This window comes from Bubalus kerabau, chromosome 21 (assembly GCF_029407905.1).
Source record: "Bubalus kerabau isolate K-KA32 ecotype Philippines breed swamp buffalo chromosome 21, PCC_UOA_SB_1v2, whole genome shotgun sequence".
Classification (NCBI taxonomy): Eukaryota; Metazoa; Chordata; class Mammalia; order Artiodactyla; family Bovidae; genus Bubalus; species Bubalus kerabau.
The window spans coordinates 38697062-38723992 of record NC_073644.1 but is presented as its reverse complement, the minus strand read 5'-3'; the positions used below and the strand labels follow the sequence as shown (position 1 = coordinate 38723992).

The following is a 26931-nucleotide window of genomic DNA, read 5'->3' as shown; positions in this document are numbered from 1 at the left end:
TAACATTTAATGAACAAACACATCATTTAATAAACATTTATTAAATATTTTTATACAGTAGAGAAATAAGTTCTCAACTTAAGAATGTTTTCCTAGTTTGCTGTTTGCCTTTTAATTTTGCATGTATTTTTTTTGACATTTAAGTTGTACATTTGTATGTTGTCAAATCTTTTTTATTCCTAAAACGTCCTTTGCATCCCAAGATTAAATATTCATCTCATCTGTTCTATTTGATGCTTTTGTGTTTTACATCACTCTTTAATTCACCTGGAAGTTTTGAGGGCATAAAATGTGACTTAAGGGTCTAGCTTGATTTCCCACCCCCCCATACCATTAATTTTCCCAGCAGCAATTACTGGTTCATGCATCTCCCACCCCATTGGTTTTTGTCCAGTTAACTTGACATTCTGACACGAGGATAATACTTCAATGACTAATCACTTGATAATGCAGTTTAATAATTAAGCAAGTAGCCTTTTTTTTTTTTTCCCCCCAATGTTGATGTTCTGGAAAATTCTTGATAAACTTTGTAGACTTTATTTTTCATACTCCAGAAAAATTCAGGGGAGATTTTAGTTAGGATTATATTATGTTTATATAAGTTAGTTTGGTAAGAAATAATATCTTAACATCTTTTCTAGTCAGTCTTCCGATCCCATTTATGCAAAATCTTGATTTACATCTCTTAGTAAAGTCTCTAAGACTTTTCTCCATGGAACTGTTAGATGAGTCTCATCTCTTGTCTGATTATACTGCTCTAAAGATGCTATCCGGATATTGCTGGAGTCCAGGTCCCCACTTAGATCCAAAACAAACCGCCATGCCGAGGGGAGGGAGAGAGCATGGGCCCCAGCAGCATTTATTTCCGTAAAATCAGCTCCTCCCCTGCCTTCCATTTCCTTCCTTCCTCCCTTTTCTTTTTTTGACATCAAGTTGAGTTTCCTTCATAACAATCAGAGTCCTGATTAATTCACATTCAAGCTGTTGAGACACAGGAGTAGCTATGAGTAAAACCAGCCGTGTGTGCCCGGTGTCACCCATTTGTCCTTTCACAGCCTCACTCCTCCGGAAGGCTTGCCTGTCCTCAGCTGTGGGTTCCCTCGCTCTGGATTCCTCTTGAGCTAAGCCAGCGAGGAGCTCAGGCAGAAGACTGGAGGAAACCTGAGAGGTCAAGGTATTTATTCTCCTGCCTCCCTCCTTGGGAGTTGGGCTGGCTGTGTCCTCTCCACTTGCAGGTTCCTTTCAGTATGACCTCCTCTCTCGTTTGGGGGACTGTTAGCAGCTGCTGTCCCCTGTCTTTTCTGCCTTAGGGCTGCTTCTACTGACTGGTTGCTGTGTTGATTCTTGTGGTTCCCTTTTCCTGCCCGCCTCTTTGTAAATACCCTAGAATTATCTGGAGTATGACATCCGTTTCCATGTGGGACCCTGACTGATACTCAGCATGCTACCACTTACCTTATTACATCAAAGTGAGAGTTCATACAAAAGTAACATTTTTGGTACAGTAGCAATATATGTCATTCTGTTAAATGTAACCATAAGTGAAAGTATTAGTTGCTTAGTTGTGTCTGACTCTGACCACATGGACTGTAGCCCACCAGGCTCCTCTGTCCATGGAATTCTCCAGGCAAGAATACTGGAGTGGGTTGCCTTTCCCTTCTCCAGGAGATCTTGCAACCCAGGGGTCAAACCCGGGTCTCCTGCATTGCAGGCAGATTCTTTACCATCTGAGCCACTAGGGAAGCCCTGGTTACCATAAATGGAGAGAACATATGAGATGTTGAGCATATTCAGAACTCTGATTTCTAAACTGAACCTTAAGGATTTTTCAATTAACTATTTTTCAAAAAATTTGCAAACCAAATGTGGTAAAACGCCACCAAACCAACCAGTTGGGTATAACACTCCAAGAAGGAGTGAATCATTCATGAGTAGAATGAATGATGAATAGGAATGAGGGAGTAGGAGGGCTGAACTAAGAAAAAGAGGAAATGGAAGAAAGAGGAAGCACCCAGAAAATGAGTAAAACAATGAAAGCCAAGTTAAATAGTGTGAGAACCCCAGGAAAGGCCCACAGACCTTTAAGAAACAAGATATCTAAGATGCTTGATAAGTTCTCCTGTTACCACAAACTTGACTTCAACTCGGCTTTACGACCTGGGTGGGTAGCATTGACGGTAGTAAAGGGATTAGGAGAATGTCCAAAAAGGTTGACGACAAAGGGGAGGGGTGGATTTCACACAAAGGAGTTTAAATGTAGTGAGGAGAAAGTCTTCTAAGTGCTTCAGAGACACTGGGAGGCACAGGCACTTAGGTTTCCCACATACACAGGGAAGCAGTTCAGTCCAGCTTCACGCACATCTTAAAGGTCAAATTAGCATGAGTAAGCTGCAAGACTGAGAGTCTGAAGTAAGAAATGCCTGCAGTCTAAGTGGTAATAGAGATGAGAGAAATAAAAACTTCTAACACCTGGCCCAAAGGAGTGACAGTGATCCTAATAGAAAAACTGAATTATGTGAAGTGATGTGTTCCTTAAAGGCTAGCAGAGTCCTTTCACTCACTCACATAATTGCTATCTTCTGGGAATGCCTTGGTCTCCTAAAACACTGAGAGAATATACCATGGAATTAGCAAACTATGCCTGGTTTACATCTCCTGATCCCAAACCCTCCGAAAGGATCAGAGATCTGGGTTTCTAACTTGTGTTTTTGTAATCTGTATCACTGCTAGAAAATTAGAAAGATGATATTAATACAGAAAAATGTTTATTTATGGATGTGCTGGGTCTTCACTGCTGCCCAAGGGCTTTCTGTAGTACAGGTGAGGGGGGTTACTTTTCCTTGCAGTCCTTGCTTGGGCTTCTCGTGGTGGTGGCTTCTCTTGTTGCAGAGCACAGGCTCCCAAGCTCAGGCTCGGTAGTTGTGGCGCCAGGCTTTGTTGCTCCTCGGTCTGTGGGGTCTTCCTGGACCTGGCATTGAGCCCATGTCCCCTGCATTGACAGACAGACTCTCAACTACTGGGCCACCAGGGAAGTCCATAAAAGTATTTTTAAAACGTTCTGAAAAGAAGTCTTTTATTCCTGGTTTTCAGCAATTTATTTATGATGTGGCTTCACATGACTTTCTTAAAGGTTATTCTATTTAGAGTTTGAGAGGCTTGATTCAGTGGATTATAGTTCTGATCAAAGTCGGAAAATCTGGGAGATTATTTTTCAGTTTTTCCCTGTTCACTCTGGGACTCTTAATTATATATATATATAGGACCATTTAATATTGCCTCACAGGTCAGTAATGTTCTGTTCTTTTTCTGCTTAATCCTTTTTGCTTCATTTTGGATACTTTTGCTCTGTCTTCATATTCACTAATCTCTTGTTTTGCAGTGTGTTTTCTGCTTTTCATCCCACACAGTATATATATAATTTTATTTATTTATTTATGGCTGTGCTGGGTCTTCGTTGCTGCGATAAGACTATAAACCCTGTCCATTTTACTTTATTTTTCCTAAAATGTAATGGGACTATTACAGGGGTGTGGGGAGGGGGTGTCAGCATTTGGAATAGCTATGTAGGCAGAACTGAACCTGTATAATAAACTGACCCAGTCAGTGAGCTGGAATAGTTAACCAAAGGATATGCCCAGAACTCAAAGAATCAAAAAAAAATTTTTTTTAATTAAAGCATGGTGATAGATTCAAAGTTTAATATCATACCAACATAAATTCCAGATGAAAAAAAGAGGAAGAACCAAGTAGAGAAAATTACCAAAGCAGTATGCTGCTTCTGGTTTGAAAGAATCCATCAGCTGTGGAGTAAAATTAGTATCTAAGTGAATCTTAAGTATATATTAGTAGTTATTTTAAAACCATAAAGAGAAAATCCAAACATTTTCCAGAGAATAGGGAAGAAGAAATTCTTAAAGAATGAGACGTAACATTACCTTAAAAAGTATTAAGTTGAACTAATAATTCTACACAGTAAAATCCTTCAAATCTTGAAAGAAAAAGACATGTTCAGAACACAAAGTACTCAGAATATATCATTCAGCCCCAAGAACCGTTCTGAAAGAAAACTTAAGCATATACTCCAGCTAGACACCCCCACCCTAAAAATCAAGACAGCAAAAAAAAGTTAACTGTCTAAACTGCAGAGTGGGTAGGACAGGCCAGGGGGAGAGAAAGGCTATTTCTTATTAACATTAAAATTTCAGACTTCTCTTGGAAACTAGGATGATCTGCAGTCTGCGCTCTTAATTCCTACAGGGCTGCAATCAACTGGCGCTGCCTGGCTGTCCCTTTAGCTGCAGTCACTGCTTCTTATCTCACCCCTCTTTGCTTCCTCGTGCCCACCCAGCCTCTCTAGCATTGAGTTAACATCAATGTAGCAACTCAGTGTAGCATCTGAGTTAACCATCGCAGTCTTTAGCCAGAGGAATTCATCGGCCAGGGTTCTATGTGTATGCATCCTTGAGCAGCAGACGTGACCTGGAGATCCCTGAAAACATCCCTGCCATACCCACAGGAACATTTATTAATGGAAAAATACTTCTGTATAGCACTGCTTTCCAAACAGTCGTCAAAACAATCCCTAGAAGTAGGAACTGAAAGGTGGCGTGCTGTAGGCAAGACAAGAGGTTAAGTGGACCATCCCTAAAATGGTATAAAAACTTAACATCTGTGCACAGTGCTGCGGTTTTGGGCATGGGGGGCTGTCCGTAGCCCTCACCATGTTGTCAAAGGGATCCTATAGCTCTGAAGCCCACAATTCCTGCCACCCAGAGGACAGAGCCTTGGGTTTGCAGCTAGTACTCTTAGCCACTTATCTAGCTGTGTGGCCTCGGGCAAGTCTCTTAAACTACTTACTCTCTGAATCTCATTTCTTCAGTAAAATGGACAATACCTGCCTACCTTGCAGGGCTGGGTAGATAAGCGGTCCTGTATTTAAAGCTTTCTGCATCAGCAAGGATGTAATAAGTGGTCACCCGCCTCAGTTTATCAGATGGCAAACAGGCTGAGGTCATTTCAAGATTTTCTGGCCCAAGGCTATCCTGGTTGAGCCAGCCTTGACTGACTTCAGATTTGGAGCTGGTCCAAATCTGCTGCGAGGCGATCGCACTCTGAATCGACCGGGTTTCTTCCTCTAGGGACGCCGCTCCGGGTAAGGTCACATGACAGTTTCTAGTCTGGGCGGAGCAGGATCCTGGGGGGAGGAGGGACGGGAGAGGGGAGTGGGCGCGGGGTGGGTGGAGACGCCGAGCGAATCCGCCTTGGGGAACAGTGCCCCCGTTGCTGGGCGGAAACTTGGCGCGGAAAACGTGTGAGTCAGGGGATCCTTAGCCGGGCCGGCCCCTCCAGTCCCACCAAGTTTGACAATTTCCCTGAGTTCTCGAGTGCGGCCACGCCCCCTGGACGCACGGCCAATCCACGCCGGCTCCTTGCCCCTCCCTCTCCGCGCGCCCGCGTCCGGTCCAGCAAAGTTGGTGGCGCCCCGGCGCGCGTGGGCATGGTGCACGGCAGGGTCTCCCGGCTCTCGGTCCACGACGTGCGCTTCCCCACGTCACTCGGGGGCCACGGCTCGGATGCCATGGTAAGCGCTGTCCGTCCCGGTGCCCTCCCGCCCCGCCGACGCTAGGACCCCTTAGGCGCGGGGCACCCGGAGGGGGCCCTTTGGAAGGTTTCCCACCTTTGGAACCGTTGCTTTTGTAAGTGGAGAGAAGGTATCTAGAGACTCCCCATCCTCCTAGGTTTTTTTCTTTTTCTTATTGTTCCTTTCTTTTCTGGCATTTAGTATTTCCTGTTTTTATATTTATGATTCACATTCTGTTGGAAATGCGAATCGTATTTGCAAAACGATGTTGTTGGGGCTCCCCCAGAGAAGCACTAAAACACAGCACGAGCTCCTCCACCGTAATGGAGCCCAGGAAACCCGCATACAGGGTGTTTTCAGGTGGTGATCCCTGCCTCCCCCTACAACTTGCTGTGTGGCCAGGAGAAGGCCCTGACTCTCTGGACCTCTTGGGCCCATCTGTGAAAGGAAGGAGTCACTGGCTGGCTGGAAACCAGATGGACAAACTCACAGCAGTTGGGTCATGTGAAAGGGGCTCTCATGTTGTTCATTGTTCAGTCGCTCAGTCGTGTCCGACTCTTTGCGACTCTATGGACTGCAGCATTCCAGACATCCCTGTCCTTCAAGATCTCCTGAAGTTTGCTCAAAGTCATGTCCATTGAGTCAATGATGCCATGAAGTTCCCAGAAAACATGAGTACAGAGGATGTGTCACCGTGAAGAGTCAGGTAGATGTCAGCCTTTGGAGATGCAGGCAAGTGAGCCCTGAAAGGTGTTTTTGTTCCCTGAGAGTGTTAGCAGGGCACTCCACACCCACATCTCCTGCAGTGGCTCCCAAATATGAGTCCTGCCTGCCTTGGATGCTCATTGCTCCTCCCCCCACCCCACGCCCACTCACCATTGGCCACAGGGGAAAAACAAAGTTGCCCTGCATGTAATGAATGTGGGAAGCCTCCTTGTTAGGGTAGTGGTTACCTGTTACTGGTGGGGAACTGAGGGGGATTGGTACCCGAGGACTTCGATTCACACTGTAATGTTTGCCTCTTGAACGTGGAGGCCACACTGTGTATGTTCATTACATTCCACGTTCTCTGTGTGCACCTGAAACGGCCTCTTGTTAAAAAGTGCTCAAGTGATTTAAAAGACCTTTGTTCTGAGATTAGGTTATTCCTGATTTTCAAAACCCTTGTGTCCTTTCTCATATGATGTTATGAAATGAAAGTCTCTCAGTCGTGTCTGACTCTGCGACCCCATGGGCTGTACTACTATCCATGGAATTCTCCAGGCCAGAATACTGGAATGGGTAGCCTATCCCTTTCCCTCCTCCAGGGCATCTTCCCAACCCAGGGATTGAACCTAGGTCTCCCGCAGGCGGATTCTTTACCAGCCGAGTCACCAGGGAAGTCCAAGAATACTGGAGTGGGTAGTCTATCCCTTCTCCAGCAGATCTTCCTAACCCAGGAATTGAACCAGGGTCTCCTGCATTGCAGGCGGATTCTCTACCAGTTGAGCTACCAGGGAAGCCCATATGATTTTATGGTAAATGACAAAAACCACCCATTGGGCTGTCCTTTGTGAATCTCCAAACATCCGTTTGAAGTTATGCTGACTTGTAAAATTAAAATACCTGATTTAGGGCAACCGCTTCTGCCCCTCTGTGGGATAGCAGCTGTGGGGAAACCACACAATCTCTCCAGGCCTAGTTTTTCTAACCTATAAAATGAGTATAGCAGGATCTGCTTTATCCGTGTAAATGAGATGTGTGTAGAGAGTCTGACACAGAGAAGGCTGTCAGTAGGTGTGGCTGTAATTACTGCTTGCTGATGAACTGAAACCTTGACTTTCCTCTTTGAATTTGTAAAGTGTTAAGGTTGCTGGCTCACTGTAGAATAAGAAATGGAATTTGTCTCTGGCCTGAGCGGTTTAGGACATCTGGGTCACGAGAGATTATATCTGACACCTGCATTGCAAGCTCATAAATACTTATGTATATTAGCTCCTAGAGATGTGGTGTGTGTTGTGTGCTCATTCCCAAGTGCCTCCATTTTCATTTTATTTATTTTTGGGGCCACCCCATGGCATAGCGATCTTAGTTCCCCGACCAGGGTTCAAACTCATGCCCCCCGCAGTGGAAGTGCAGTCTTAACCACTGGACCACCAGGGAAGTCCCCGCGAGTGCCTTCTTACTAGAAAGTCTGCGTGGCAGTTCTCAGCAGTATGGCCATGACTTTCAGGATTGCCCCCATCCCACCCAGCCCCGCCACCCAGCCCTCACCACATGCTGGATTCAGCAGTTCAGCTCCCACATGCCAGCACAGCAAGCCTTCCTGGTCACAAGTAGGATATTTTCACGAAGGAGCCCTGAAACTGTTCCCCATACTTGTTCTAGCAAAGGGTTCCACTGATTTCGTGTGTGTGTGTGTGTGTGTATTAGGCACTCACTTGTGTTCAACTCTTTGCAACCCCATGGACTTAGCCCACCAGGCTCCTCTGTCCTTGGAATTGTTTCTTACCAGCCTTTTAAGAAATGTGGACCACTCAGGCCTTCAATGTTCCAGGCGCTCACCAAGGTTTCAGAGAGCCCAGATCCAGCCTAGCCTACCACCTCCCGATACCTTTTTCTTTTCCATTGTAGTTTATTACATAATACTAAATATAATTCCCTCTGCTAAACAGAGATCTCATTTCTGGGTCTTCTCTCTCACCCCAGGTCCCTCTGCCATCCTTCAGGAAGACATTCCTTTTGTCCATTCAGAGCTCCTGTGTTTGCTTTGGGGAACATGAACGGTTTCCTCCGATGGGAGCTCTTACTGCATCTGCTCTTATGTGACATCATTACTGGGTTTATTTGGGGATTTCTCACGTTTGCGGGTTTGGGGGGGCATTTCCTCTGCAGCACACAGACCCTGACTACTCAGCAGCCTATGTTGTCTTGGAGACGGATGCGGAAGACGGACTCAAGGGCTATGGAATTACCTTCACTCTGGGAAGAGGCACTGAAGTTGGTGAGTTGGGCCTCTCTTGAGGCCCTAGGATGCCTTCATTTCACTAACATTCCAGTTCTGACCTCATTTGCCTCCATATGTTGCTTGCCGTGAGAAAAAACAATGTTTGATGGTTTGCTTATTTCACTGGGAGAAATTTTTTAAATAGCAGAATTTGGCTTCTCTCCTTGTGGTTATCCATAGAACTGCAGGCACATCTTTGAAGCTCAGTCCCTCTCTCTCTGCCGAGCTGGGAGAACCTGAAGTGGGTGAGCAGCTGAGGGGCTTGAGAGGGGAGACATGTGTTCATGGAACAAGGCTCATTGTTGTGCACACAGAGAGTCTACTTGCTTTTGTGAATCCTCCACACAGAGTCGGTTTCAAGTTCACTGCCCTTCTTTGCAGCAAAGGCCGTAGGTCCTGCCCGGTTTCAGAGCTCTCACTCGGGAAAAGCAGACAGTGAAGGCAGTTTGTTGAGCCACAAGTCGGTCTTTCTTTTCTCAGAGCTGGATGAGGGCTCAGCCATGGTCTTGAGCCTCCACATTTTTGGAGACAAGGAAACAGACCCAGACAGCTGTTCAGCTAGTCCTGCAGAACATTTAAGTACAAATTATTTGCTTTTTTTTTTTTTAAAGCATAATTTGGTTTATGCATGCACAAAGAACAAAATTCAATACATACCAAAAGAAGACCTCTCTGCCAGATCAATTTCACTGAGTCCTTAGGGGCTGAAACAAGGAAATAGATTCTCTGACTTTGATGGTGACTTGACCCCTCTCTCATGGATATTTGCACTGTCAGCCCTCTCCTAGTTGTAGAACAGTCTTGACCGATTGAATGATTTTAATATCATCAAGAAGATAAAAGAGATGTGTGTGTGTGGGACAAGGGAACCTTTCTTGAACGTTCTGTGGGTGCCATTAGGCTGTCCCCACCCCTCCCAGGGTTGCTGTCCAGTCATCCATCAATCAGGCCTTCCATGGATTCCTCCTGTGTACCCCCGTGTGTTACATGTTCTGCCAGGCACCGCAGGAATGACTTTACAAGGAGAGAGAGGGGGGACAGAGTCCCATGTACAAGGAACAGGAATGCATGAACTTCTCAGGGAGACAGGCGTACAAGAAACAATAGAGCAGTATGAGAAGGACCATTTGTTTTAAAGTGAGTACAAACTACACGGTAACTGTCCAGGAGGGTCAGTACAGCTTCAGAGCAACGGTGAGGCTTTGTGATGAGCCTTGAAGGGTAACCAGGAATTGGCCAAGCAGATGGAGGCACCTGGGCACTGATTCCCAGACTCCCACCCCCTAAGTCAACCATTTACTGTCGATGTTTCTCCAGGCAGTGACCACTGACCCCGCAGGCTGGAGAGCTATGTTTCAGCTTCTCCCGCAATTTTAATTCTCTGGTATAGGTTGAGACCTTTATGCAGCTCTAACCATACAGGGTGGCTCCCAAAGTTTGTGCCAAACTCAGCAAGCTTATAAGACGTGTTCTGGAACAAGCCTTCGGAACCACTGTTAACAGCCAGGACTTGGAACTGTGCTCGCTCGGGCCTGCCGTGAAGGGCCTGTGTTTCCTGGTACAGGTGTGCTGCTGAGTTCACGGGGTGGGGGCCTCCCGTACTCCTCCCCACCCCCACTTGTCCCTATGGACACCTCCGGCAGGAGAAATCAATTCCCATCTCTCTGTGCCTGGAACAAATGGCTCTTTTGCGGTGACGGAGTTGGCTTCCTCCTGTTTCAGACCACAGCATGACAGAACCATTTTAATTGTGACCTTGCTGCGTTTTTCAGGTGACTCACTGCCATCTCACTGAACCATTACATGGTGTTCGAATTAAAGTTGAAAAAAATTCCATTAGCTCATCATGTCTTCCGCAGCCTTTATCAGCTACTTAACTAATCATTCTTTTATAATCTAAGAAAACAGTGCTTTCATTACCGTGAAGAGAGGGCCTTAATGTGTGAGAGAGGGAGAGGTTATGCTTGATTTGTTTTTTTAAGTATAGATGAGACCAGTATAGTTTTTGTAAAGGAAAAGAAAGAGAGATGAAAAAAGTGGAATTTTTAAAGAGACTAAATAGCCAGCCATAAGGGTTCCTGGCAGCATGAGAGCTCAGACCCGCGTTCTCTGTAGCCTTTCTGACTTGTCCCTCCCGGGCAGGAGGATCCCAGAAAGTTTTAGGCAGATGTAGTCACAGGAGAGAGCCCTGGCTTCAGTCAACAGTAAGCTGCCTTCAAGGCCCAAGTTTCTCCAGACAGATTTCCCACTCATCTTTTCAGACACCGGAATCAGGCTGACTCTGCGACCCCATGGACTGTAGCCCGCCAGGCTCCTCTGTCTGTGGGGTCTTCCAGGCAAGAATACTGGATTGGGTTGCCATTTCCTCCTCCAGGGGATATTCTGGACCCAGGGATTGAACCTGTGTCTTCTGCATTGCAGGTGGTTTCTTTACCATCTGAGCCACCAGGGAAGCCTGGAGTTAGGTCACCACAACCCAGTTTCTATGGAAGCCGCCAAATTTTAGTAAACTTCTTTCAGTGGACTCAGTCTGAGGGAGGAGAATCCATATCCTCTCGATGAATGTATTAGTGTTGTTTGTGCTTCTGTTGGAGCCAAAAAAGATGGGCTCATCCTCAAGGTTCGTTAAATGCATTTGCTCTGTGACACAAACCAGTCTGTTGTGTAATCCTCTCCTTAGTGAGACGGAGGTTTGATGCAGGTATTGATACAGGTCTCTCTGAGCTGCCAGCTTACTCTTCACGTCTCTAATCCAAGAGCACCAATCACCAAGGGGTGAGGGGGGCTCTGTCTTCCCAGAGCTCGAGGGGGTAAATGTCTGAACTGGAATCATTCCACATCCTAGTTACAAGAGCCCTAGAGAACATGGAAGGTGTGGGGATCAGCCCTAAATACTCAGTATGAGCATCACCTGAGGGCTGTGTCACGCAGAAGCCAAGCGTATCCTGTGAACGTGTTTAAATACTTTCAAAATGTCTTTCTCCTAAGGTCTGTCTAAAGTAAAACTGTGTCTCTGAGACTACCCTGTGAAGTGATGTGAAAATTTTAATATTGAAGCAACGGCTATGCCAAACAACAAGTCAATCAACATTTTTTATAATAAATTCATTGCTTTGAGGCTAAGTTGATTATTCTGGCCATTTAAACATAGACTGAGAGTGTTTTATAGATTGAGTAAACAGGAGAAGGGTCTTTGCAGACAGTTTTTTTTTTTTTAACTGATTCTTCATCTGAAATAACACTACAAATTCTTATTTAAGGAGAGTACCAAAAATAAGTAATTGATGGTAATGCTGACCCAAATGAAGGTTAACCTTCAAATTAGTTTAATGTTCATGAAGTTTTTTAATGTACTTTAACATTTTACATGTAAATATTAAGCTAATTTCAAATTCATTTCATCTTTAATATAGTTATATTGTGAATTCAAGATATCTTCTATACTTGACAATGATGAAAAGACATTTCTCAAAATTCTATAAATCAGTCTTATTATTCCTTGGGAACAATTTAATAGCAAGATTTTGTTTTGCAGCTGACATATGGACACTTTACAAAGTGAACAGGAAAATGATTTGGGAACATGCTTTAAACTTTCAGGTCTATGTTCTTTTCATGTGGCAACCAATCAAAATGGATTTGCTCTGTTCAGAAATTAAGCTCTGAATATAGGTGAACAACTATTCTGTTTATTAGTTGTAACAACCACAGATGACATATTTGAGGCAATTTTTAAAGGCATGTACCTTTTATATTTAAAATTATCTTCATAAAATGCCCATTTTCGTTTGCGGTACTTGCGTGTCTTAATTTATTCACACCAACACTAATCAAGAATTGTATCCTCTTTCACAGTTGTCTGTGCTGTGAATGCTCTGGCCCCCCACGTGCTGAACAAGGACCTTGGCGACATTGTTGGGGATTTCAGAGGTTTCTACAGGCAGCTCACGAGTGATGGGCAGCTCAGATGGGTAAGGTGTCTTGCTTTGCGAAACTATTCTGTAAATAGCATTCCTGAAGTCTCATGTCCTTGGATTGCAACAACTGTGAAAATAGAGACAGGTTTAAGATATTAAGGTAAACATCTTAGATGAATTAGGGCTTGAACCAGGTGGACAGTCAGTATTTTAAGGTAATCTAGTCCTTTCTGTGAGACTTGACTCGGAACATACTTGGATCCCAAGAGCTATTGCTGCCCTTCCAGACCTCATCTCTGCTCCCTGAATGGAAAGAAGTGGTCTAGACTCCCTAGAAGATAAAGTGCCAAATGGGAACCTTTTAGAGAGAAATAATAGAAGAATTGAAGTTGTGGGGGGAGGTTATTAAGGACAGAAACGTAAGAGAAGAGCAAAAGTTAAGAAGAGGGAGACCTAAAAAAAAAAAAAGAAGAAGAGAGAGACCAGAGCGCCTTTATGTGTGTAGGACTGTATTTGAACCTTAAGTTCGAAGCATGAAAAAAGTGAGATTCTAGAGAGAGAATTTTATCACAGTTAGATCAGGGTTTTCCTGCTGGCTCAGTAGTAAAGAATCTGCCTGCAATGCAAGAGACCTGGGTTCAATCCCAGCTCAGAAATATCCCTCGGAGAAAGGAATGACAACCCTTTCCTATATTCTTGTCTGGAGAATCCCATGGACAGAGGAGCCTGGCAGGCTAAGTCCATGGGGTCGCAAAGAATCAGACAAGACTGAGCAACTAACACTCACTTTTTCAAGGTCAGTCCAGTAGCTGACACCTTGCCCGTGTCTCCTGACATCAGCTCTGTCTTCTTCCAACTGTTCAGTCTCCTGAGCACAGAGAAAGTCATTGTCCACATTGCCTCGGATTTCATTCTTAACTTCTGCAAACTGAGTGAAACTTGCTTTAAAAGCATCCCCTGGAAGGAGTTCCCATTGGTCGAATCTGGGGCGATTCAATAAAGGTGGTATTTAACTACGTCATAATATTTAACTGTTGGCATTTTACTTGTTTTCCTTATTTCTGAATTTTGGTACTTGGAATAAAGACTCTTACTATATCCTTTGCTTTAAGAAAAAAGCAATGTGGTAGTCATGGTTGATAAATGATTGAATAACCTAAGAGTCCCTGAGTCCATTCAGATAGCAAACAACCAACAAAGGAAAGCTTGTCATTACCACAGAATACAAACTAATATAATGGGAATGGTAATGTTAGAAAACCACCATATTGCAAGCACCATGGCTGTAACTGATTGAGGCAGGAACAATCAGTGGATGCTAAAACTTAGGGGCAACGTTAATCTCCTTACTTCGAAAGGGAAATGGTAACCACACAGTGGAGAAGCCTAAAGGATACTAACTTACCCTAGCACTAAAAGATAATATGTGCGTGCTCAGTCCTATCCGACTCTTTGAGTCCCCGTGGACTGTAGCCCGCCAGGCTCCCCTATCCATGGGATTTCCCAGTCAAGGATACTGGAGTGGGTTGCCATTTCCTCCTCCAGGGGGTCTTCCTGACCCAGGGATGGAACCTGCATCGCCTGCATTGACGGGTGGATTCTTTATCATCTGGCCACTAGAGAAGCCCTAAACAATAACAGCCCGGATAACAGCAACAAGAATGCAGTGGCAGCATCGCAGTCTAATCACGATGGGGCTGCAGATAACCCAGCTGGAGGAGCACTGTCCTTGAAAATACTAATAATTATTTTTTTAGAAAAGAAAATTTGCTCCAGATAAAAAGAGACTAAAGTGACATGTCAGCTAAATGCCATTTGTGAATAACAGAAAGTACATTATTGAGACAGTTGGTGCAATTTGATTATGGACTGTCTTCATAGATAATAGTGTTCTATCAATATTATATTCCCTGAATTTGATCTTTGCACTATGGCTGTGTGAGAGAATGTCCTTGTTTTTAGGAACTATACTCTGAAGTATTTAGGATTAAGGGGGCATGGGATCTACAACTTACTCTCAAGTGACCCAGTAAAATAAATGTTCCTTATGTATTTTATTTACCTGTGTATATATATGTGTGTTTGTGCATGTATATATATGTAAATACAAAGAGAGAGGAAATATACAGGAGTTTTTTGTAATGTTCTTCCAGATCTTCTATAGGTTGCAAACTACTGGAGAAGGGCTTAACCTCCAAGTGAGGTTCAGTTCAGTCGCTCAGTCATGTCTGACTCTTTGCGACCCCGTGAACATAGCACGCCAGGCCTCCCTGTCCATCACCAACTCCCGGAGTTTACTCAAACTCATGTCCATTGAGTTGGTGATGCCATCCAGCCATCTCATCCTCTGTCGTCCCCTTCTCCTCCCACCTTCAATCTTACCCAGCATTAGGGCAGAGCTTCCATTGCTGCCTTTTAATTCATGAAGCATGTCCCTGACTAGGAGACCTAAAGATCCTTTTCTTTTCTAAGAAGTGCTGGTGTGTTTTGTTTCCTAACCAGATCGGTCCTGAGAAGGGTGTGGTGCATCTGGCCACGGCAGCCGTGCTCAACGCCGTGTGGGACCTGTGGGCCAAGCAGGAGGGGAAGGTAATCCTCCAGCAGCATCTCTGACCCCATGGAACATACAGCAAATGACAGAGGAACACAACTCCCTCTGTGAGCAAAAGCATGTACAGCAGGCTCCCAGGGGACGTAAGAATTGTTCGATTGCTTGTCTGCCCAGAGGGATATTGGCAGCAGTTGGGACATCATCGGAGTAGGTTAGAAAGGGCTGAGAAAAGCAGACCACAGAGGTGAGGGCCAGCTGGAGCCAGTGGGTTGGGGCACCGGCAGGCATTGGTCTGATAGGGGCAATTTTCCACTAGCACATTTATTGTTGGAAAGCACGTGGGTGCCTCACACATGTTTTACAAATCTTTTCTTTTCTTCAAGCCTCTGTGGAAGTTACTTGTTGACATGGTAAGTAAATTCTTTAATACTCTGTTTTCCGTAAATGAAATGGATCTCATGGATTCCATGCCCTTCGATTATCAGTGGATACGTTATTCAGCATTGTCTCTGGATCAGTCACTGTGCTGCTGATCAGGCAGCACGCAGTCGGGTCCAGTATTCCTTCTCTGGTGTTTGAGGTGGCAGAGAGCTGTGCTCACACAGGCAGGGGTGTCTGATGGGTCCCACCTACCCCACTCCGGTGCTTCCTTCCATGTGTGATACAAATTCTCAAGCTTCTGTTTCCTGACTATGAAAAGGGAATAATCCTAACTTCTCTAGAAACTCCACAGAATTGGTTCAAAAACTAGTTGAGAAAAGTGCTTCAAACTCTGAAGACCAAAGTGTAATTACTAAGATATTATCTGGTCGCTTTGACATCAGAAGCAAATGGCAGATCAGACCCTTGAGGAAGGAGCCCAGGGTGAATTCTAAGGATAGGCCTCTGCCCTTTCCTTTCTCCTTGACACGTTGATACCAGCGACAAGCATCTCACTGCCAAGGAGGAGGAAACTGGGCAGGTTAAAGGGAGTGAACATCAGACCCAGGCAGACCTGGCTTTCAATCCGGGCTCCATCACTTGCTGGCTGTGTGACCTTCAGCATGCCTCTTAACCTCTCTGAGCTTCAGCCACCTCGGGGCAATGTCTTGGATGGTCATTGAAAATCTGGTGGTTAACAAAGGCCCTGGTTATTTTTTGGCCTGATAATTAAGGAGAAACAAAGAACCGTGCCCTTGAAGATTGTTGGAGGAAAGTGGAAACGAAAGGCTGTCGCATCATTTCTGACATGGTTGCAGGTGGCATGGGGGCATCACCTGAAGGATGGGCATGGACCTCTTGGGCCCCCTGCAGGCTCTAGGCTGGCCTCTCCAGGGAGGTGCCAGAGGTGGCCCCCAGAATTGAATGATTTGATGACCACTAGGAGGCAGCTGAGATTGCCCCGCTGTGGAGTTTTCATTCTTTTGGATCCTGTTCCCTCTTTCAAAGCCAGTGGTCTTAAAAGAAGCCGAATCTCCACGTTCAAAGGGCTTTGATGATAGTGAAGGATCACAGTGGCGTAGGTACTGTTGGTCACGGTACAACCTGCTTCCCAACAGACTGACTTAGACTGGTAGGGGGAGGTCTCAGCCAGAGGCCCAGCTGAGAGTGTGGGCCTCTCCAGGGAGGCCAGAGCCCCGAGAGCAGGGTGGGAGGAGGAGGGGGCCCAAAGGGCCTTTCCTGGACAGAATGAGCCCAGGCCCAGCGTAAGCAGATTCTTAGAACCGAGATCCACTTGTGGACTGACATGGGCCTTTCCATCCTGCTGTCTCGCCACCAGGACCCCCGGACACTGGTGTCCTGCATCGATTTCAGGTACATCACTGACGTCCTGACGGAGGAGGAAGCCTGCGGTGAGTCGTCCCCACACACTGGGAGCTTCCTGGTCTATTTTGCCCTGGCAGCTGCCAGGCCCAGAGCCTCATTGTCTAAAAGCGTATGATGCTTTTTATTTTTTCCAGAAATTCTGCGGCAAAGTCAGGTCGGGAAAAAAGAGCGAGGTGGGTTGTGAGGAAATTCTCTCATTATTTTTCTCTCGTTGTGCACCTTTGCAGGTCCCTGTCCTTGGGGGTCTCACATCACGTCCCGCCCTCCATCCCCCACAGACAGATGGTTGGGTATGGATGCAGCAGCCTCCAGGGGTTACCTCTTAGGTCAGGGTTCACCTCGGCCACTGCCAGGAGCAGGGCTGGCTTTAGGGTCACACCGCACGACAGGGGAAGGCTTGGCCAGTGGGGCCTTCCGGAGGGTAACCTGGCCCCAGTGTGACATCCTTGGGGCTGGGAGATGAGGATGAACAGGGCAGGCAGAATAGCTGGATTCTCCATGGGCAGCACTTCAGCCACAGATGATTCTAAAGCTGGAGGTCCCGCGGGTGCAAACTGTTGAAGATGGTTTTGTTTCCACAGAGGAGCAAATGCTGGCACACGGCTACCCCGCCTACACCACATCATGCGCCTGGCTGGGCTACCCTGACGCCACGCTGAAGCAGGTGGGCTGCGGAACCGGCTTCTGTAGACAGCAGGAGATGTGACATTTTCCTCTTGGCCTTCCTGAATCATTGTGGGTTCCAGGCTTCATCCTGGATACATGGACACACTCCACATAAAAGGAGAGGCATTTCCCTTGTGGACGCAGGGCTCTGTAGCCTGGCGAGCCCGCCTCAGCTGTGGACGGGCAAGCCACCTCCAGGCAGAATGACCCCTGACCATGCTCTGCGTTGGCTTCCTCACTGCGAGGTGGGAAATGATAGCTGTCCCAGGGGTGGTTTTGAGGATCCTGATGAACGCTGCCCTGTGTGATGCTCAAGAACCAGAGGTGGCCCATGGCTGCATCACTCCCCTTTCTCATCGCCCTGTGCTCACCTGCAGCTGACAGAGAAGGGGGACCAGCTTCTGGCTGTTACTCATTCACCGGCTCGGTCTCTGGACACTGCAGACTATCCCAGCTTTAAAAAGAGGGACAGAGATGCTCCATTCCCCCCACCAGGGATGTTGTGACAATGAATGAAGTGGTTCCCATAGAGATGAGGAAGGAAAGTCACCAAACAGCCTTGCTCTGTTGGCTAAGCTGTTTGTGCTCTGAATTTCAACAACACATGGTTGTTCTTCTGGTTCACGGCGCGGCCACAGCATTTGTGAAGCCGAGTCAGAGATGACTGAAGTGCTGCTGAGGCCAGGGAGGGTGTGTGTTGATGGCTCTGCCCCTTTCCCCGCAGCTCTGCAGCAAGGCGCTCAAGGACGGCTGGACCAGGTAACTCATTTGGCTGATCGTGAACTTGACTCTGCAGTTGGCAAGTGAGGCCGGTTGTAGAGAGGAGCCAGAAGCCAAGGGCACCAGGGAGGTCAAGATTCGCCAGGAGCAGCCTGGCATGTTGGGACTCAGAAGTTTCATCTGAGGCCCTTTGTCCAAAGATAAGATATGAGCCTAGTTAGAATTCTGGAACATCAGAGTCAAAAGAGACCACTGATTTCCAGCTTTATCCAAGGACAAGTCTAGTTAGAATCCTGGCACATCAGAGTAAAATGAGATCACTGATTTCAAGCATCGATCCAGAATAGAAAGCCAGTCTTTACTGCAGTACCAAGCGTTGATTCAGCTTCTGTGTGAAAACTTCCAGACGCACTGAGCTTGGTAGGGCGTCTGTGTGTAGTTGAAGGGCTCTGAGTGTTAGAAGAGCTTCGATGTAATGAACCCTGGACTCCCCTATACCTTCCAGCCATTGGTCCCGGTGATTCTCCTGGGAATTCTCCCAAGAGGCAAGCTCCTCCTCTTCCGCAGGCCAGCTCCTCTCCAGCCTATCCCCCTGCACTTCTCGTCCATCCTGCTGTGTGGTTACGGACCCCTGGGCAACCTGGGGTTTCCTCTGGGTTAGCTGTGGTTGTCGTTGGCTACTGCGAGTCCATACATGTGGCTCATGGTAGGCGGTGTGCCTGTCACTTGGATTTCTGCAGGAGTCTGGCCACCTGCCGGTCCAAGAATGGTCTGTGGAGCAGGAGCGCCAGCCAGCCCTGCTGCAGCTGTGGTAGATTAAGAAAATTATTTGTGTAGGTTGCTTGATAAATGATAAGGACTAAAAAAGGACTAAAAAAAGTCTCCAGTTAACTTAAAATGCAGGATCTTGAGCCTTAACCCAGACCTGCTACATCAAAATCTGTATTTTTTGTGTGACTTAAAAAAAAATATTTCATTGGAGTATAGTTGGTTTACAAAGTTGTTAGTTTCAGGTGTACAGCAAAGTGAATCAGTTACACATACACATATATCCACTTTTGGGGGGGTTCTTTTCCTATATAGGCCATTACAGAGTATTGAGTAGAGTTCCCTGTGCTATACAGGAGGCCCTTATTCATTATGTGTTTTATAAATAGTAGTGTGTATCTGTCAATCCCTATCTCCCAGTTTATCCCTCCCCCACCCCCTGGTAACCATGTTTGTTTTCTACATCCATTGACTCTACTTCTGTTCTATAAATAAGTTCATTTGTAGCTTTTTTAGATTCCACTTATAAGTGATATATTTTTTGTCTGACTTCACTCAGTATAACAATCTCTAGGTGCATCCATGTGGCTTCAAATGGTAATTTTTCATTCTTTTTAGTGGCTGGGTAATACTCCATTGTATGCATGTGCCAAAAATCTGCATTTTAACAAGATCCCTGGGTGATTTGCATGCCCACGAAACATTGAGAGGCATGGAATTCCTGTTGACTCCTCAGCTAAGGGCTAGGGAAGTGAGAACTTGATGGAGGCAGCATGGGGCACTGGAAGGACACTTGGGATGGGATGGGTTTGGAATCTACATTGTGCCTTTTCCCCATTCCCTGTGAGTACCTGCTGTGTGATCATGGGGATATTGCTCAACCTCTCAACCTTGTTTTCTCTCTAAACTGGGAATAATAGATTTCATGGTTCTCCTCAAAGTTGCTGTTTCTGAAAAGGAGCAGCACAGCTGGGGATGGCAGCAGGTGCTCATAAGTGCCGGCACCTTTCTTCCTCCTGAGTAGCCGGGAGAGGCTGACACGTGACCGCTGGGGGTCAGAGAAGGCCCAGGAGAGATCTCCTAGGCCCCTGAGCTCAGAGAGTCCTCCTGAGGCTTCCACCCAGGATGGTCGTCTTCAGTGTTTGGTGCTGAGCGCAGAGGATGTAAGAGGGGCTTTTTGTCAGCACACAGGGTGGGCATAGTGGAATGTAGGGAACCTCAGGCCATCCAGGCTCCAGAGCAGCAGGCTGATGCCCGCATGCAGGACAGAAGCTAGTGAGCGAGGGGAGAGGAATATGGCTCACCTACCAGGTCTGACCATGCCTCTTGTTCTTAATTCCCTTCCATGGCACAGCAAAACCCATCATGTTATTAAAGTTCTAGTGCTCTGTCCACTCCTGGACTTGAGGTCAGCAGGTCATTTAGAATTACTGCCCTGATACTGAGCATCTCTCTTTAGAGATGCTTACAGGGTTATTTTTGAGTGGCTTGTCTGAACATTGATTGGGAAAGGGCAAGAGTTTACTGGAAGAATTACTGAAACAGTCACTTCTAAAGAAAATCCAAATGTCTTCACTGAGTCAGTGAACAGGTCTAAATTATGAGATGAAATTTATGTTACAGGTTTAAGGTAAAAGTTGGTGCCGATCTCCAGGATGACATCCGTAGATGCCGACTCATCAGAAACATGATTGGGCCTGAGAAGACACTGGTAAGTACCCTCCCCGGCCGCTGAGAAGCAAGCAGCCTCTTACGAGGCCTCTGCTGTGTCGCTTCTATCATGTCCAGCTTTTTGCAACCCCATGGATTGTAGCCCACCAGGCTCCTCCGCCCATGGGATTCTCTAGGCAAGATTACTGGAGTGGGTTGCCATTTCCTTCTCCAGGGGATCTTCCTGACCCAGGGAGCAAACCCATCGCTCTTACGTCTCCTGCATTGGCAGGCAGTTTCTTTACTAGTGCCACCTGGGAAGCCTCTGGCTAGGGCCAAAACAAGCTACTTCAAGCAAGGATTAAAGAACATTGGGAATTTTTAACACTGTATGTCAGAGGTACAGCTTTGAGGTCTTGGAGTAGGCCAATCTTAAAAACAGCTAAAAACCAACAAACATAAGTGAGGGGGTGGATAGTTTTTATGTTTTATTCTGCAGAACCATTCAGTAAGATCAATTTAGAGATTGTTCCTCTGTGCTAGTGTGGCTGTGCCTGAACAAACAGTTCTCCCATTGGTGCCCCAGTGTGTCAGTCATTTAATCCCCCTTCTTAACAAATCCGCCCGGCTGCCTTTGAGTAGGTGGGTTTCTGGGAGCCACTGCTCAAGAATCTGGAACTTTCGGTGAGATAAATGTAAGAATCAGCCACTCCTGTGTATTTTTCTGTTTCTTATTACATGTAAAATATTTTCCTTAAAGAAAGTCACAATAAGATATAGTCTTAAATTGTTTTGGAAGCATGTTTCATATATTAAAATAGAAGTTTGAGTCCTTGACCTAGGATCAAAAGCTCCATTATTTGTATATGAATTAACACTACTTTTGTCTTCTGAGGTCATCCTCATCTAAATAATTTATGACACAGATCGATTCTGGGTGTACCACTCAGCACATTCTACCAGAGAAATCCGTCTCTGGGTCTGACTTGGCCAAGCATGATGATGTCAGAGATGGAGAAGCCCTTTCTTACCTCTGCACACTCAGCACCTGGCTTCCAGAGGCCTAGACTTGAAATCATCATTTACTTGATTTATTGCAAGTTACTCCTTTGCATGTCAGCTTTCCTGTCTGTAGCATGGGTTAATATGAACTGCCTCATAAAGAGTTATTATGACATTAAATGGGACAGGATCCGTAAAACGCCTGTGCAGTAGGTGCTGAATTAATGATACAGTTGGGGTTATTTATTATCGTGCCACCCAGAGTAGACAATAGCAAGAGACCATTGAGAACAAACTCAGCGTTAACTGTGAGTGATTCAGAATGTGATGAAATAGTTCCTACAAACTATGAACCTTGCAAGACAAATGTAATTTGGTGGTTTCTAAATGCAGGCTGGGCTTCCCAGGTGGCAAAGTGGTAAAGAATCTGCCTGCCAATGCAGGAGACATGAGTTCAATCCTTGGCTCAGGAAGATCCCCTGGAGGAAATGGCAACGCACTCCTGTATTCTCGCCTGGGAAATCCCATGGATAGAGGAGCCCGGTTGGCTACATGGGGTCACAGAGTCAGACATGACTGAGCATACATGCACAAATGCAGATCAGGCTGGAGCTTCAGAGCCAGCCAGCACTTCTGGGCCCAGCCCAGGGCACTTCTGGATCTCGCAGCAGCTCCGAGTGGTGCCATCTCCGAGACGGCATGTCAGGCTCATCTCAGCGGCCCCTTTGTTCGGTTACATGCTGGGCCCCACAGTCGTGGCGCCGAGTGACCGCGAGTAACAGACAGCACTTCCTCCCTGGAGGCACAGCCCTGCAGCAGGGTCAGCAGTGGGCAAGCCTCCCCTCGAAGGGTCTCTCTCCCCTTTCAGATGATGGACGCCAACCAGCGCTGGGACGTGCCCGAGGCCGTGGAGTGGATGACAAAGCTGGCCGAGTTCAAGCCACTGTGGATTGAGGAGCCCACCTCCCCTGACGACATTCTGGGACACGCTGCCATTTCCAAGGTAGAGAAACTGCTGCTGCTAGAGCAGTGGTCTCAGACCCTAGGATTCCTGGGCTTGTTCCCTCTCGCACTGCTATTTATCCTAGAGAGTAATCACTAAAAGTTGAAAGGCTACCAGCAACCCAGAGGTCACCAGACCTGATTCCTGTACTCTGTAAATACAGAAATCTAACTGATGTTCAGATCTTTTACTCACCCAGACTGAAACAAAGTGGAGGTTTGCTAAGGTCAAGGTCAGGCAGACCCATAGAACGCTGCCCCTCAGTTTCCCCTAGAGCCCTTGAACCAGGACAGATCCACCCAAACTGAGGGCCCTCTTGGCTTCTCTCCCCTTCAGGTGTCAGAAGAACTCCGTGCATGAGAATGTGAGAAACATCCTGTGTCTCAGGGAGTCTCCCATTAGCTAGGTTCACAGCACTGACTAGGAAGCCAGAGGGGGTCACTTATAAAGGAGTTGGGGGGAGGAACAGGCTGTGGGATGTGAACTTGTGATGCCATCAGACCCAGGAGGTCCAGTGCCCCCCTTTTGCGGCACCTGAAACTTCACATAACTCCAAAGCAGGGCTCTTTCCTTCTTCAGCTCTAAATAGCTAACAGCCCCAAAATATTTTCAAACATTAGGAGTGTCAGTTCAAAAACAGGAAAGTGACATCAGGTTGCCTTGTATTCACAGGCACTGGCCCCCTTGGGCATCGGCGTGGCCACAGGAGAACAGGTAGGAGACATCTCCTTGGGGTGGCACACACTGGCACTGCCTGTGGACACTGCCCATGAGGCCACACCACCTGTGTTCTGCGATGGGAGGTTTTCTTCATCTAAGAAATGGGGTTACTTTACAGCAAGACATGGTCAAGAGTTTGTAGATTCTTCTACAATTCCTGTGACTCAGGTCACTGATCTTTTTCAAAGCATCTCATCAGAATTTACAAGGCAGCAATTTAAAGCTGCAGGGGTCTAGTAGGCACCGTTTAAGAAAGTCAGCCTCAAAACTACTTAAACACTGTGTTCCCTCTCTGTGCTTGTCAGCGAGCACAAGCGCCTGCGAAAACCCGCGACAGACTGCCCACGAGCAGCGCTGTGTGATGGGCGGGTTCTTGGCTCTCCTGGCCAAGGGAGCCGCGCTCTTCCGCCCTGTGTCTGTTCGTCGCCTGGGTCACCTGCTCACCGCGGTCCCCGTATCTCATCCCGATGCTGCTGCTTCCACTTACCAGTGCCTGCGGCGGTCACGCCCTGATAGATGGTCTTTTATGCGACACACAAGAGACTGACACACACAGTCTTACGGTCTTTTACATGAGACACACACACATACTTACTTCTGCCAGCAGACTTGTAATGAGGTGAGCAGGAGGTCCCCTCCTGCCTGTCAGGGCTCGCCTCACGCCCACTGAGGACAAAGAATGCATACAGTCCAGGCTCCCAGGAGGCCACTGTCGAGTGACTTTGGAGTGGGCACGGTACCAGGTTCATAGACCCTGAAGGTGAGGGCTGACTCTCCTGTTGGTGTGTTTTAATTCTCTTTCCAGTGCCACAATAGAGTGATATTTAAGCAACTCCTGCAGGCGAAAGCCCTGAAGTTTCTGCAGATTGACAGCTGCAGGCTGGGAAGTGTCAACGAGAACCTCTCAGTGTTGCTGATGGCCAAGAAGTTTGAAAGTAAGGGTGCCATGGGGCCACGGACCAGGCACCATCTCCCCACACAGCACATACCCTGCTTCCCTCTGGAGTTGCCATGCTGACTTTTTTCTAACTCAAGCTTAATCAGGCAATCTTTGATTTTCAGTCCTAAATATTAATGATATAATCACCTGCAGACACTAAGAAAAGCCACAGATTCCCCCTTCATACCTCCCCCTCTGCCCTCCTTGGCACTCACTGGCAACCTGTCTACACTTCTAGTTCCTGTGTGCCCGCACGCTGGGGGAGTTGGCCTCTGTGAACTGGTGCAGCATCTGATCATATTTGACTTCATATCTGTCTCTGCAAGCCTCCAAGACAGGTCTGTGATGTGGCGTTACCATCAGTACTGCCTCTCAGTCCACACAGTACCTTGGCCACTTGGCACATCCTAGAACTCAGTTTAGAGACCCACCACTAAATATAGTCTTCTTTCTTTTAAAGGGTGGTTTCCTGGTAGCTGTTTTCTAGGTACATAAGTTGGGGGTGGGGGGGGAAGGGGGAGAGTTGCAACCAAATGCAAACCCAAAACCCAGCTCCTATTTCTGACTTTCTAAAGCCTCGCTTTCATCACATACTGTCTGCCTCTGTCCAGTCTCTTCCCAACGCTGGAGTCTTCATCATCTGGCTGCATCTTTTAGTTCCATCTCATTTCTCAACATGCCCCAGATGAGCTTTAAATTAGGACAGTCTCCTTCCAGTCACCTGCACACAGGTTTTACTATGCTTTTCTTTCTTCCCAGAATTAAATATCGTACTTCAGACAGATCACTAGGAGTATGTAGTGAGAGCATGAAGACATGCCTGGGAAAGGTGAACATCAAGTTCAGGACTGAGGAGTCTGTCTACAGGGACCTGGGAGGGTCTACGGGAACTTCTTCTATAAAGCAATATTTCGTTCTTCAGCTGAGTTTTAAAACACCTGAGAGATTTTAAACTCTAAAACCCTCCTAGGGTTTTCTGCCTCCCCCATTTCAGTTCTGCAAAACAGAACCAAGGAGGGGGGTGGGTTTCGACCAACCTTGAAAGGTCCTGCAGGTTTTGAGGGATTAGAAAAAGGCTGAAGGGTTTGCCTAGAATCATGGGGTATCAGCCACCCCTAGACCGAGTCCATCTCTCTCAGTGGTGTTCGGCCCTCTGCCCAGCAGCCCATCTAACTGAAGGCATTTTTACTCCAACCCGACTCCTTCCTCCCAGGATGTGTGAATATGTCGACCACCTGCATGAACATTTCAAGTATCCTGTGCTGATCAGGGAGGCTTCCTACATGCCTCCAAAGGTGAGCCTGTAGTGCCCCCCACCCCCAGGCTTCCTCAGAAGCTCTGCCAGCCCTGCCCTACTGTTCTAGAGAGCTAGACCCCCGGACACAAACCTTGGTCTCCTCTGAGTCTGTTTTCATTATCTAGAAACAAATGGTTCTTTAGTCTTAAGTCCCCAGGCACAAAAGTCAGGGTTTGGGGTGAAATAGCCCGACAAGGCTTCTCTCCCGGCAGCCTTTCCCCACTAGCTGGACCTGAAAATACGCACTCCTTGCCCCCCGCCCTGTGCAACAGAACTAAAAACCAGGCACCATCTAGCAAGTTAGCAAAAGGTTTTGACTGCACCTTTTTTTTTTTTATTTGTTTCATTGACCCTCCTGTTCAAGAGATTGGGGCTCATTTTCACCAGCAGAGGTGGAACTAACAAAGGAAGTGTGATTAGTTACCTAACCCTGTGAAGCAGCAGGGCACCTCTCCCCCATTTCAAACAAACTGAATTTTTAAAAATGTTAATGCAGTTGCCTCTGGCTGAGACTTAAAAGCATTTCTTGGAGCAGAAGTAAGTAAAATAATGGCTTTTGTTCTGGGAGGTTATTAACAACTCCATTTTTTGTCTTTGATAGGACGCTGGTTATTCAACAGAAATGAAGGAGGACTCGGTAAAGAGACACCGCTATCCAGATGGTGAAGTCTGGAAGAAGCTCCTAACTGCTCAAGGGAATTAAGCACTCAGCTCTGACACCTTTTGCTTTAAGTGAAAAGGCTTAAGATTTCTTGGGTCTGGTTTTACAAAAATAGAAGGAAAAAAAAAATCATCCTGCCAATCAAGACAAGTTCAGCTAAAAGTCATACTAACCTCAGGGATCAGCTTAGTCATCATTATTACTTGATTCTTTTAGTAGAAAAAATTCTCCTATGTAGTATTTAGACAAAAATAGCTCCAATTAATTCAAAGTACAGGAAGATGTTCTTAAATTTTTCATCACACGCTGATACCTAGACATTGAACTGTACTTTGAAAACAAGCAGCATGCTGAAATACTTCCTTAATCTTTAAAAAACACACTTGTCATAAATCAGTATAATACAAACAGTGCTGCAGCACTGTGCGGTATCTGCTCTGCAACAAAAGTTTAAAAACATCACTGATAGCCCTGAGGTGGTTTAGCATCTTTCTCTTGCTCAGTGTAAGCCTATGAGAGAATCCACACTGTGCTGAAGCTAATGAGGGTAAAATGGTATCAGACTATTTTTATAACCCTTAAAACCTTTATTCTAGATAATCATTGTTTTTTAATGATAAAGAAAGCCAGAATTAGATGAAAATAGGGTGAACTAGCTTACTC

At 46.4% G+C, this 26931-nt stretch overlaps 1 protein-coding gene and 1 long non-coding RNA gene across 3 annotated transcripts; one reads left to right on the top strand and one right to left on the bottom strand.

Annotated features, from left to right (window-relative positions):
• The first annotated feature begins 5454 nt into the window (after positions 1 to 5454).
• ENOSF1 (enolase superfamily member 1) lies at positions 5455 to 26913 on the top strand. 2 transcript variants are annotated; one of them, XM_055558958.1, is made up of 16 exons: positions 5455 to 5581; positions 8456 to 8564; positions 12423 to 12538; positions 14987 to 15073; positions 15419 to 15445; positions 16795 to 16867; positions 16976 to 17014; positions 17423 to 17505; positions 18232 to 18266; positions 20619 to 20706; positions 22516 to 22650; positions 23323 to 23364; positions 24176 to 24305; positions 24549 to 24648; positions 25524 to 25605; positions 26209 to 26913. In XM_055558958.1, the coding sequence occupies exons 1-16, from the start codon at positions 5498 to 5500 to the stop codon at positions 26308 to 26310; spliced, it is 1332 nt and encodes a 443-aa protein (XP_055414933.1). In that variant the 5' UTR covers positions 5455 to 5497; the 3' UTR covers positions 26311 to 26913. The 2 variants fall into 2 exon arrangements, with proteins under 2 accessions (XP_055414933.1, XP_055414934.1); XM_055558959.1 differs by lacking the exons at positions 5455 to 5581; positions 12423 to 12538 and having other exon boundaries at positions 8502 to 8564.
• On the bottom strand, positions 12239 to 17294 carry LOC129635787 (uncharacterized). The gene is made up of 2 exons (XR_008706450.1): positions 17161 to 17294; positions 12239 to 12611 (listed from the first exon to the last, which is right to left on the bottom strand). It is a non-coding gene; the product is annotated as an uncharacterized LOC129635787 (long non-coding RNA).
• Positions 26914 to 26931: the final 18 nt, after the last annotated feature.

Excerpts from the sequence above, each read along its gene's own strand:
- ENOSF1 (XM_055558958.1), top strand. The coding sequence starts at position 5,498 with ATGGTGCACGGCAGGGTCTCCCGGCTCTCGGTCCACGACGTGCGCTTC. Across the intron at positions 12,539-14,986 it reads GTGATGGGCAGCTCAGATGG|ATCGGTCCTGAGAAGGGTGT; the intron begins GTAAGGTGTCTT and ends TTTCCTAACCAG. Across the intron at positions 24,306-24,548 it reads GATGGCCAAGAAGTTTGAAA|TTCCTGTGTGCCCGCACGCT; the intron begins GTAAGGGTGCCA and ends CTACACTTCTAG.